Consider the following 12,716-nt stretch of genomic DNA (forward strand, 5'->3'; position numbering starts at 1 on the left):
TTCACTAAATAATTTAAATGAAAAGCTTCCTAATCCCACATCATTTCAGATCTTGCAGTAGCACAGAATGCCACTGGGAATTTAGAAGCAAAAAGTATTCCTTACCTCTGTTTGACTTGCAATTAAAGTTTTGTTTTAAATTATGGAATATCTCCACTATGACTAAAGCCAAGACTGAAAATGAAACGGGACTTTGTGTCAGATCACAATTAACAACAGCTGAAAGAGAATAACATCTCATTCCAGAAACAACTACTTTCTCATGCTCAGCTGCTGATGAACCTGCTTTACATTCAGTTTAAGAATCCAAGTATTTGCATTATTTTTCTTCAATGCTTGCGAAAAGGTGTGTACAGATTGACTGTGAAAAGGTGTGTACAAAACATGGGTTTGCAGAGAGCAGCCAGCATCATCAGAGACCCACACCAACCTGGCCACACACTCACTCCACCCCTGCCATCAGTATCACTAGCCTGGTCACACACTCACTCCACCCCTGCCATCGGGAAGAAGGTACAGGAACCTGAAAACTGTAACGTCCAGCTTCAGGAACAGCCTCTTCCCTACAGCCGTCAGGCTGTTAAACACTACAACCTCAAATAAGCTCTGAACTACATAGACTATTATTGTTGTTTTTACACTATTATTGTTGTTTGCTTTTTATGTGTACATTTGTGTATGTGTGTAAATATATAAATGTATATATGTATATATATATATTTACGCACATACGCATGCATATATATATATATATATATATATATAAGAAAATAACTGCAGATGCTGGTACAAATCGATTTATTCACAAAATGCTGGAGTAACTCAGCAGGTCAGGCAGCATCTCGGGAGAGAAGGAATGGGTGACGTTTCGGGCCGAGACCCTTCTTCAGACTGATGTCGGGGGCGGGACAAAGGAAGGATATAGGTGGAGACAGGAAGATAGAGGGAGATCTGGGAAGGAGGAGGGGAAGGGAGGGACAGAGGAGTTATCTGAAGTTGGAGAAGTCGACGTTCATACCACCGGGCTGCAAACTGCCCAGGCGAAATATGAGGTGCTGCTCCTCCAATTTCCGGTGGGCCTCACTATGGCACTGGAGGAGGCCCATGACAGAGAGGTCAGACTGGGAATGGGAGGGGGAGTTAAAGTGCTGGGCCACCGGGAGATCAGTTGCGTTAATGCGGGCCGAGCGCAGGTGTTTAGCGAAGCGATCGCCGAGCCTGCGCTTGGTTTCGCCGATATAAATAAGTTGACATCTAGAGCAGCGGATGCAATAGATGAGGTTAGAAGAGGTGCAGGTGAACCTCTGTCTCACCTGGAAAGACTGTTTAGGTCCTTTGATGGAGTTGAGGGGGGAGGTAAAGGGACAGGTGTTGCATCTCGTGCGGTTGCAAGGGAAAGTGCCCGGGATTGGGGTGGTTTGGGTAGGAAGGAACGAGTGGACCAGGGAGTTACGGAGGGAACGGTCTCTGCGGAACGCAGAGAGGGGAGGGGATGGGAAGATATGGCCAGTGGTGGGGTCCCGTTGTAGGTGACGGAAATGTTGGTGGATGATATGTTGGATCCGCTGGCTGGTGGGGCGGAAGGTGAGAACGAGGGGGATCCTGGCCTTGTTGCGAGTGGGGGGAGGGGGAGCAAGAGCAGAGCTGCGGGATGTAGAAGAGACCCTAGTGAGAGCCTCATCTATAATGGAGGAGGGGAAGCCCCGTTTTCTGAAGAACGAGGACATCTCGGAAGCCCTAGTCTGAAACACCTCATCCCGGGCGCAGATGCGGCGTAGACGGAGGAATTGCGAGTAGGGGATAGACTTTTTGCAGGGGACCGGGTGGGAAGAAGTGTAGTCCAGATAGCTGTGCGAGTCGGTGGGCTTGTAGTAAATGTCCGTCACTAGTCTGTCTCCTGTGATGGAGATGGTGAGGTCCAGAAACGGGAGGGAGATGTCAGAGATAGTCCAGGTATATTTAAGGGCAGGATGGAAATTGGAGGTGAAGTGTCTGAAGTCAGTGAGTTCTGCATGGGTGCAAGAGGTAGCACCAATGCAGTCGTCGATGTAGCGGAGGTAGAGTTCGGGGATGGGGCCAGTGTACGTCTGGAACAGGGATTGTTCGACGTACCCGACAAAGAGGCAGGCGTAGCTAGGGCCCATGCGAGTGCCCATAGCTACGCCTCTGGTTTGGAGGAAGTGGGAGGAGTCAAAGGAGAAGTTGTTGAGGGTAAGAACCAGCTCTGCTAGGTGCAGGAGAGTGTTGGTCGATGGGGATTGGCTGGTTCTACGGTCGAGGAAGAAACGGAGGGCTTCGAGACCATCCTTGTGGGGGATGGAGGTGTAGAGTGACTGGACATCCATGGTGAAAATGAGGGTGTGGGGGCCTGGGAACCGGAAGTTATCCAGGAGATGGAGAGCGTGTGAGGTGTCTTGGACGTAGGTGGGGAGGGATTTAACCAGGGGGGATAGGATGGAGTCGAGGTAGGTAGAGATAAGTTCGGTAGGGCATGAGCAGGCAGAGACAATGGGTCTGCCGGGACAGTTGTGTTTGTGGATTTTGGGTAGGAGGTAGAATCGGGCCGTGCGGGGCTGGGGAGCTATGAGTTTGGAGGCACTGAGGGGTAGATCGCCGGAGGTGATGAGGTCAGTGATGGTGCTGCTGATGAAGGTCTGGTGTTTATCGGTGGGGTCATGGTCCAGGGATAGGTAGGAAGAGGTGTCTGATAGTTGTCGTCTGGCCTCGGTGCGGTAGAGGTCAGCACGCCAGACTACCACAGCCCCTCCCTTGTCAGCGGGTTTAATGATTAAGTCCGGGTTGTTGCGGAGTGAGTGGAGGGCTGCACGTTCAGGAGGGGAGAGGTTGGAGTTAGTCAGGGGAGTGGAGAATTTGAGGCGGCTGATGTCACGCCGGCAGTTTGAGATAAAAAGTTCTAGTGAGGGTAGTAGGCCACACTGGGGGGTAAAAGTGGAGGGGGTCCATTGGAGACGGGAGAAGGGGTCATCAGTGGGGGGTCGGGACTCCTTACCATGGTAAAAGGCTCGGAGGCGGAGGCGGCGGAAGAAGAGCTCCACGTCATGGCGGACGCGGAACTCGTTGATGTGGGGGCGGAGGGGAACAAAGGTAAGGCCTCTGCTGAGGACCGACCGTTCGGTGTCTGAAAGGGGGAGGTCAGGGGGGATGGTGAACACCCGGCAATGGTGGGGGTTGGGGTCGGATGGAGGCAGGGGGGCAGGTGGAGGGGATGTATGGTGGGGGGGTGGTGGGTTAGCTGGGCAGAGGGGGGCATGAGGACCGATGTGGGGAGTACTGGGGGTCACCTGGCTGGAGGGGGAAGGGGGAGCCCCAGTGGAACACCTGCTGCAGTATGAACATCGACTTCTCCAACTTCAGATAGCTCCTTGTCCCTCCCTTCCCCTCCTCCTTCCCAGATCTCCCTCTATCTTCCTGTCTCCACCTATATCCTTCCTTTGTCCCGCCCCCGACATCAGTCTGAAGAAGGGTCTCGACCCGAAACGACACCCATTCCTTCTCTCCCGAGATGCTGCCTGACCCGCTGAGTTACTCCTGCATTTTGTATATATATATATATATATGATCTGAAGAAGGGTTTCAACCCGAAACGTCGCCCATTCCTTCTCTCCAGTGATGCTGCCTGTCCCACTGAGTTACTCCAGCATTTTGTGTCTATCTGTGTTCTGTGTATATGTGGGTATGTGTATATTTACACACACTGAACTTTTTATTCTTGTTTATGATATTGTTTCCAGTGTACTATGTTTACATATTGTGTTGTGCTGCTGCAAGTAAAGATGTCATTGTTCTATCTGGGACATACTGTAAGACAATAAAACACTCTTGACTCCTGACTCTTGCCTTGACTCTTTCCCGAGGACAAGTAAAAAAAAGGACTGAAATCTCCTAGGATAGACACAAAGTGCTGGAGTAACTCAGAGGGTCAGGCAGCATCTCTGGAGAGAATTGCTAGGTGACATTTCAGGTTGGGGCCCTTCTTCAGACTGATTGTATTCGGGAGACCCTTGACTCTCTTAACTCTCTCGGTTGTCTGTAAATGTAGACACATAGACATAGAAAATAGGTGCAGGAGGAGGCCATTTGGCCCTTCGAGCCAAGACTGTCATTCATTGTGATCATAGCTGATCATCCACAATCAGTAACCCGTGCCTTCCTTTTCCCCATATCCCTTGATTCCGCTAGCCCCTACTCTCTTTTAAATTCATCCAGTGAATTGGCCTCCACTGCCTTCTGTGGCAAAGAATTCCACAAATTCACAACTCTCTGGGTCAAAAAAAAAATTCTGATCTCAGTTTTAAATGGCCTCCCCTTTATTCTTGGACTGTGGCCCCTGGGTCTGGACTCCCCCAACATTGGGAACAATTTTCCTGCATCTATCTTGTCCAGTCCTTTTACAATTATATACGACTCTATAAGATCCCCTCTCATCCTTCTAAATTCAGAGAATTTTCCATTGCAGCATTTAATTGATGCCTTGGATAACATGTTTGATGCTCGTGTTCCTGAGGGGTGGAAGAGGATTTCCTGGGCGTCTTCTACATTAGGATTTTGGTTCACGGAGTTCCTCGAGAGAAATACACAATTCTCATCCTGGATCTATGAAGGCAGACCCAATGTCTTTTGGATGACGGGGTTCTTTAATCCCCAGGGTAGGTACCAGTAATCTAAAGAACATCACACCGGGGTTTGAAATGTCAAGAGATTCTGTGTATTGTTATTTATCGTAATCACAATTGTACATGACTTTGATTTGGCACCAACTGTAGAAATAGGATTATTAATGATGGTGTCTGACCAACAGCATCCATCTTTACACAAAAACACTGAGTAGTCCATTAAAGAATGAGTGAGACATGAAAGAATGATTGAAATCGGTCGGAAAGAAACCTTATTGTAAAAGTTGATGAAGGAATGAAAGAAAATAAGGGAATGTAGGCGAGGTGCTAAATTAGTACTTTGCATCTGTATCCATCAAGGAGAAGGATGTGGAGAACAAAGATCAGTGTGGAGGTAGACACAAAATGCTGGAGTAACTCAGCGGGTCAGGCAACATCTCTGGAGAGAAGAAATGGATGATGTTTCAGGTCACCCTTCTTCAGACTGTCCCTCTGAGTTACTCCAGCATTTTGCGTGTATCTTCGTTTTAAACCAGCATCTGCTGTTCCTTCCTACACAGATCAGTGGAGAATACTAAAATGCAAAGTCAGTTTGAGATTAAAAAGGTGTTAGTTTTTGGGAGATTGCAGGAGCCTTGACGAAGATCTTTGCATCTTCTCTGGCCACACGCAAGGGCCGGGAGGACTGGAGAGTAGCTAATGTTGTTCCTTTGTTTAGGAAGGGAAGTACAGAGAATCCAGGGAATTAAGGGCCAGTGAGCTTCATGTCAGAGGATTCTTCAGGATCTAATTATTCTACCACTTGGAAGAGTTAATTAGAGACAGTTGGCATGGCTTTGAACACAGCAGGTCATGTCTTACTAACCTTGTCGGGAATTTTGAGAATTATAAGGAAGTGTAGGCTATAGTTTGGTTAACCCTGAAGCTCACATTCTGGAGCATGATGGAAAAATGGCTAAGATAGAATGTATTTAAAATAGCTAAAGCTGAACCATTCTGCTGGCTTCCTTATCAGTACGGGGTAGCTCTGTCTAGGTTCTTATCTATTGCAATCTTCCATTACAGCTGCTCTTTGTCACTTTGTCACAGGCAAGTCTCCCAAAAGTTAACGAACGACCCCATTTAGCGACATTATTGACATTTAATGGTCATCGTGACCATCGCTAAGGCCTTTAATAAACCGACTTGTTCGATAGACTCACCACTGATCTGTGAGCTGTTTTATTTTGTGTCTGTGCCGATCTGAGTAAAGTCAAATATAAGGACAGGGAAAGTACAAAACTCCCTCCTACAAACATCATCGATTTTTTTGAGGAGGTGACAAATGTGATCTATGATGGTTGGGTTGTGCATGTTGTCTACATGGATCTTAGTAATCCTGCAGGGAAACATAACTTTGTTATTAGAGGTCAGAAACTCTCAAGTCCCTAACCCCATTGACACTATCCACTTTATAACGTGAGGATTCCTAGGAACACAGCTACTGTATCTGTTATTACCTGTAATAACCCGGTGGGCCGAAGGGCCTGTTTCTGTGCTGTATCTCTAAACTCTACTAAACTAAACATATTTTAAAAATGGAATTGAAATCATTTTATGCACAGGATTCTTAACTGCAATGAGACAGGAAGTAACACGAGCACATAAAGGTTGGGCACTAGATAGTGTCACTCTGCACAATGAAGCAACCAAACTGATGAAAGAAGAAATCAAAGTGCCGCCAGTGGTAAGTAGGCTTCCATTTCTCACCTCTAGATTATTGCCATATGCACAAATACACTGAGATAAAGGTATAATAAATATCTCCTGTGCAACAACATCATAGACAAAATTTGAAACATAAATTACACAAACACGACAAGACAGTGAAAAGAAAAAGACTGCAAAAACAAGACAGTCGTGTATAACACAATGAGATAACATGGTCCGTAGTGTTGTCTGGATGAGGTTGGATTCGAGTTGTGCAGGTCGGTCGGCTCAAGAAAGGCTCCTGAAACTGCTGGTGTGGGACTTCAAGCTTCTGAAACTCCAGTGTGATGGCAACTGGGAGAGGAGGGCATGGCCCAGATGTTGGAAACCCTTGATGATAGATGGAAGCACCTCATTTAGATGCTCATGATCAGAGGGTAGAAGGAATAGGAGTAGAATAGGACCCATCAAGTCTACTCCGTCATTCACTCATGGCTGATCTATCTCTCCCTCCTAACCTCATTCTCCTGCCTTCTCCCCATAACCTCTGACACCCGTACTAATCGAGAATTGTGAGGAAGATGCAATAAGGCTCCAGGGTGACTTGGACAGGTTGTGTAAGTGGGCGGATACATGGCAGATGCAGTTTAATGTAGATAAGTGTGAGGTTATTCACTTTGGAAGTAAGAATAGAAAGGCAGATTATTATCTGAATGGTGTCAAGTTAGGAGGAGGGGGAGTTCAACGAGATCTGGGTGTCCTAGTGCATCAGTCAATGAAAGGAAGCATGCAGGTACAGCAGGCAGTGAAGAAAGCCAATGGAATGTTGGCCTTCGTAACAAGAGGAGTTGAGTATATGAGCAAAGAGGTCCTTCTACAGTTGTACCGGGCCCTGGTGAGACCGCACCTGGAGTACTGTGTGCAGTTTTGGTCTCCAAATTTGAGGAAGGATATTCTTGCTATGGAGGGCGTGCAGCGTAGGTTCACTAGGTTAATTCCCGGAATGGCGGGACCGTCGTATGTTGAAAGGCTGGAGCGATTGGGCTTGTATACACTGGAATTTAGAAGGATGAGGGGGGATCTTATTGAAACATATAAGATAATTAGGGGATTGGACATATTAGAGGCAGGAAACATGTTCCCAATGTTGGGGGAATCCAGAACAAGGGCCACAGTTTAAGAATAAGGGGTAGGCCATTTAGAACGGAGATGAGGAAGAACTTTTTCAGTCAGAGAGTGGTGAAGGTGTGGAATTCTCTGCCTCAGAAGGCAGTGGAGGCCAGTTCGTTGGATGCTTTCAAGAGAGAGCTGGATAGAGCTCTTAAGGATAGCAGAGTGAGGGGGTATGGGGAGAAGGCAGGAACGGGGTACTGATTGAGAGTGATCAGCCATGATCGCATTGAATGGCGGTGCTGGCTCGAAGGGCTGAATGGCCTACTCCTGCACCTATTGTCTATTGTCTATTGTCTATTGAGAATCTATCAATCTCCGCCTTAAAAATATCCACTGACTTGTCCTCCACAGCCTTCTGCGGCAAAGAATTCCACAGATTCACCACCCTCTGACCAAATAAATTTCTCCTCATCTCCTTCCTAAAAGAACGTCCTAATAGAGGCTATGACCTCTAGTCCTAGACTCTCCCACTGGTGGAAACATCCTCTCCACATCCACTCTATCCAAGCCTTTCACGATTCTGTATGTTTCAATTAGGTCCCCCCTCATTCTTCTAAACTCCAGCGAGTACAGGCCCAGTACCGACAAACGCTCATCATAGATTAACCTTCACATTCCTGGGATCATTGTTGTAAACCTCCTCTGGACCCTCTCCAGAGCCAGCTCATCCTTCCTCAGATATGGAGCCCAAAATTGTTCACAATATTCCAAATGCAGCCTGACCAGCGCCTTATAGAACCTCAACATTACATCCCTGTTTTTATATACAAGCCCTCATGAAATAAATACTACATTGGAGTAACATGGAATAAAAGCGTAACATGGTGGCACAGCAGTTAGTACAGCAGCCTGGGCTTTGATCCTGACCATTTGCACTATCTGGAGTTTGCATGTTCTCCACATAGATTTCCCTGAGTGCTTTCTTGACTGCTGATGGTGGGGAGGGCTGTGCGAGTGATGGACTGAGCTGAGTCCACCACTCATGGCAGCATCTTGCATCCCAATGTTTATAAATTGCCGTACAAGCTCACGATGCCCCAGTTGGGATACTTTCTATTATGCATCTGTGGAGGTTTGTTGGAGTATTCGGTAACATGCCGAATCTCTGTAAACCTCTCAGGTAAGATGGGTATGAGTACACCTTCTTCATGATTACATCAATGAAGAAGGTCATCTCAGATGTTAACACCCAGGAACTTGAAGCTGCTATTTCTCTCCTCCACTGACCCATCAAAGAAGGGTCTCGACCCGAAACGTCGCCCATTCCTTCTCTCCAGAGATGCTGCCCGTCCCGCTGAGTTACTCCAGCATTTTGTGTCTATCTTCAATGAAAACTAGCATGCAGACTTCCCACTTCCCTTTTCTGAAGTCAGTGATATGTTTCTGGGTCCAATGCAACACTTAAAATACATTTGGACATGAACCTGTAGATGAAAGGTTGACAGGAATTTGGGTCAGATGTGGACTAATGAAACTAAGATGGGCACTTGGTTGGTGTGGATGAGTTGGGCTGAAGGGCCTGTTCCCACCAGACATAGGAACAGAGTTAGGCCACTCAGCCCATCAAGTCTACACTGCCATTCTGATCATGGCTGATCTAGTTTTTCCTCTGAACCCCATTCTCCTGCCTTCTCCGCATAACCTTTGACACCCTTATTAACCAAGAATCTATCGATCTCTATTTTAAAAATACCCTTTGACTTAGCCTCCACGGCTGTCTGTGGCAGAATGTCACAGATTCACACCTCCCTAGCTAAAGAAATTCCTCCTTATCTCCATTCTGAAGGTACGATCTTTTATTCTGAGGCTGTGCCCTCTGATTCTAGATTCTCGCATTACTGGAAACATCCTTTACACATCCACTCTGTCTATTACATTCATTAGTCGGTAGGTTTCAATGAAATCTCCCCTCATCCTTCTAAACTCCAGTGAGTTAAACTCCCAGAGCCTTCAAAAGCTCCTCATATATTAACCCATTCATCCCTGGGATCATTCCCATTCACCTCCTCTGGAACGTGTCCAAAGCCAGCACATCCTTTCAGACATATTCAGACATGAGGCCAAAACTCACAATATTCCAAATGTGTCCATCTGATAAAGCCTCAGCATTACATCCTTGCTTTTCTGTTCCTGTCCCCTCGATATGAATGGTAACATTGCATTTGCCTTCCGTACCACCGACTCAAGCTGCAAATTAACCTTTTGAGAATCCTGCACTAGCATTCCCAAGTGCCTTTGCACCTCCGATTTCTGAATCCTCACCCTATTTAGAAAGCAGTCTATGCCTTTAATCCTTCTACCAAAGTGCACTTTACTACTTTGTATTCCATTTGCCACTTCTTTGCCCACTCTCACAACCTGTCCATGTCCTTCTGCAGACTCCCTGCTTCCTCGGCACTACCTGCCCCTCCACTTAACTTCATATCATCTTCAAATTTGGTCACAAAACCATCAATCCCCTCATTCAGACCATCAACATATAACATGAAGTGTTAGCGGACTCAACACTGACCCCTGCGGAACACCACTAGGCACTGGCAGCCAACCATAAAACGCCCCACTCTTCCCACTCTTTGCCTTCTGCCATTCAGCCAATCTTCTATCCATGGTAGTACTGTGCCTCTAATACCTGGGCTCCTATCTTGTTAGCAGCCTCACCTGTGGCACCTTATCAAAGGCCCTCTGAAAACCCAAATATACAACATCCACTGCCTCTCCTTTGCCCACCTTGCTTGTTTACCTCCTCAAAAACCTCCAACACATTTGTCAGGTAAGATCTCCCCTTAACAAAACCATGCTGACGTCAGCTATTTGATCATGTGCTTCCAAGTACCATGAAACCTCATTATTAATAATGGACTCTAAAATGTTACCAACGACAGGTCAGACTAACTGGTATCATTTATTTTCTTTTGCCTTGCTCCCTTCTTAAACTTACTTCTGCCACTGACTCTCTCGAATTTCTGGCACATTGCTGGTGTCTTCCACTGTGAAGAACGTCGCAGAAAACCTGCTGACGTAGTAAAGGAGTGTCAGCACAAAGCAGGTTTGCATCTGTGGGAAGGAAGTGCAGGGGCTGGTTGAAAACAAAGATAGACACAATATGCTGGAGTAAGCAGCATCTCTGGAGAAAAGGAATAGGTGACGTTAATACCTCCATCTATATCTCTCGTTTATCTTTCCCCTGATACTCAGTCTGAAGAAGGGTCCCAACCTGAAATGTCACCTAGAAAGTGAAGATAAAAGGACACCATATAGAGCCTGGAATTTAATATATAAATTGGTAAAGCCACAAGACATGGGAAAGCATTTGATCATAACCATATAACCATATAACAATTACAGCACGGAAACAGGCCAGTTTGGCCCTTCTAGTCCATGCCGAACACTTTCTCCAACCTAGTCCCATCTACCTGCTCTAAGGTCATAAGTGATAGGAGCAGAATTAGGCCATTCGGCCCATCAAGTCTACTCTCGCCATTCAATCATGGCTGATCTATCTCTCTCTCCTGACCCCATTCTCCTGCCTTCTCCCCATAACCCTTGACACCTGTACTAATCATGAATCTATCTATCTCTGCCTTAAAAATATCCATTGACACCCTCCGCAGCCTTCTGTGGCAAATAATTCCACAGATTCATCATCCTCTGACTAAAGAAATTCCTCCACATCTCCTTCCAAAGAACCTTTGGTTAAAGTCCTTTAAATTATTAATTTAAGGGCAGCACGGTGGCGCAGCGGTAGAGTTGCTGCCTTACAGCGAATGCAGCGCTGTAGACCCGGGTTCCATCCCGACTACGGGTGCTGTCTGTACAGAGTTTGTACGTTCTCCCCGTGACCTGCGTGGGGTTTCTCCGAGATCTTCGGTTTCCTTCCACACTCCAAAGACGTACACGTTTGTAGGTTAAATTGGCTGGGCAAATGTAATAATTGTCCCTAGTGTGTGTAGGATAGTGTTAGTGTGCGGGGATCACTGGTCGGCGTGGGCCGAAAGGGCCTGTTTCCGCCCTGTATCTCTAAACTAAACTAAACTAAATTAAAGTCCTTTAATTCTGAGGCTGTGCCCTCTGGTCCTAGACTCTCCCACTATTGGAAACATCCTCTCCACATCCACTCTATCCAAGCCTTTCATTATTCGATAATTCGAATTGTGATACCACTATTCGATAAGTATTTGGGGGAACAGGTTAGTGATAAAAGGAGATCTCAATGTTGAAGGAACATTGTATCAGGCAGCATTTGTGCAGGGAAATGAACAGTTTTGATGTTTGTGACTTAAAACCTTGCCCCCACAAATACTGCATGATCCTGTGCACCTCTCCAGCAGATTGCTTGTTGCTTTGGATAAGTGGAAAAGGAAGAGAGTTGAGGGTGGGGGTGGTGGGGCCTCCAGCTAGCAGCTAGCACCAACTCACTGGTACAATGCTCACTTTCTATTTCACTGTTCTATTTTCCCGTGAATATTTTTCCAACATTCGTCCTTTGCATGTTTGCCTGGCAGGAAGGAGTTTACATCCACGGCCTTTACTTGGATGGAGCAGGTTGGGACCGGAGAAACATCAGACTGACGGAATCTGTTGCCAAGGTTCTTGTTACAATGCTGCCTGTCATCTACATATTTGCCATCAATTCCACCGCACCCAAAGACCCCAAATTGTACATCTGCCCAGTCTACAAGAAACCACAGCGTACTGATCTGACATTCATCACCACCCTCTGTCTGAAAACTAACCAGCCACCTGACCACTGGATCCTCAGAGGGGCTGCCTTGCTCTGTGATATCAAGTAAAACACAAGCTATTTAACGAGTAAAGATGTGTTTTTCGACAATTTAACAGTAATGTATCTGCCTTTGGATGCCAAGGTATCATCTCCATGTACCATTTCTCTGTACCTACCAGTCGGAAGAAAAATGTTCACAAACACAATCATCAGCTTTATTTTCATTCAATAAATCCATTTAGACTTAGTTTTGCACAGTTTCTTACTCTTAATCATTGTCTAACTGCTTTATTTCAATGATAACGACAAGCAAGCTGAACAACTACTGGCCAGAGAGCAGGTAAACACCCCTGGTTTTCAAAACAGTGACAGCCAAGAGGTCAGGTGGGGAAAGCAAGTAATAGAGTCATAGAGTCATAGAGTCCTACAGCACAGAAAGAGGCCCTTCGGCCCATCGTGTCCGCGCCGCCCGTTACCAAACACAGTCTAATTTTAAT

The 12,716-nt window shown here is 46.4% G+C and overlaps 1 protein-coding gene across 1 annotated transcript in view; it reads left to right on the forward strand.

Annotated features, from left to right (window-relative positions):
• Positions 1–12,286, forward strand: part of LOC144593828 (dynein axonemal heavy chain 8-like) — a 460,724-nt gene extending 448,438 nt beyond the window's left edge. Inside the window, 3 exon segments of the mRNA XM_078399946.1 lie at positions 4,478–4,667; positions 6,239–6,360; positions 11,999–12,286. Coding sequence (XP_078256072.1) covers positions 4,478–4,667; positions 6,239–6,360; positions 11,999–12,286 — 600 coding nt within the window.
• Positions 12,287–12,716: the final 430 nt, after the last annotated feature.

This window comes from Rhinoraja longicauda, chromosome 5 (genome assembly GCF_053455715.1).
Source record: "Rhinoraja longicauda isolate Sanriku21f chromosome 5, sRhiLon1.1, whole genome shotgun sequence".
In the NCBI taxonomy this organism is placed as follows: Eukaryota; Metazoa; Chordata; class Chondrichthyes; order Rajiformes; family Arhynchobatidae; genus Rhinoraja; species Rhinoraja longicauda.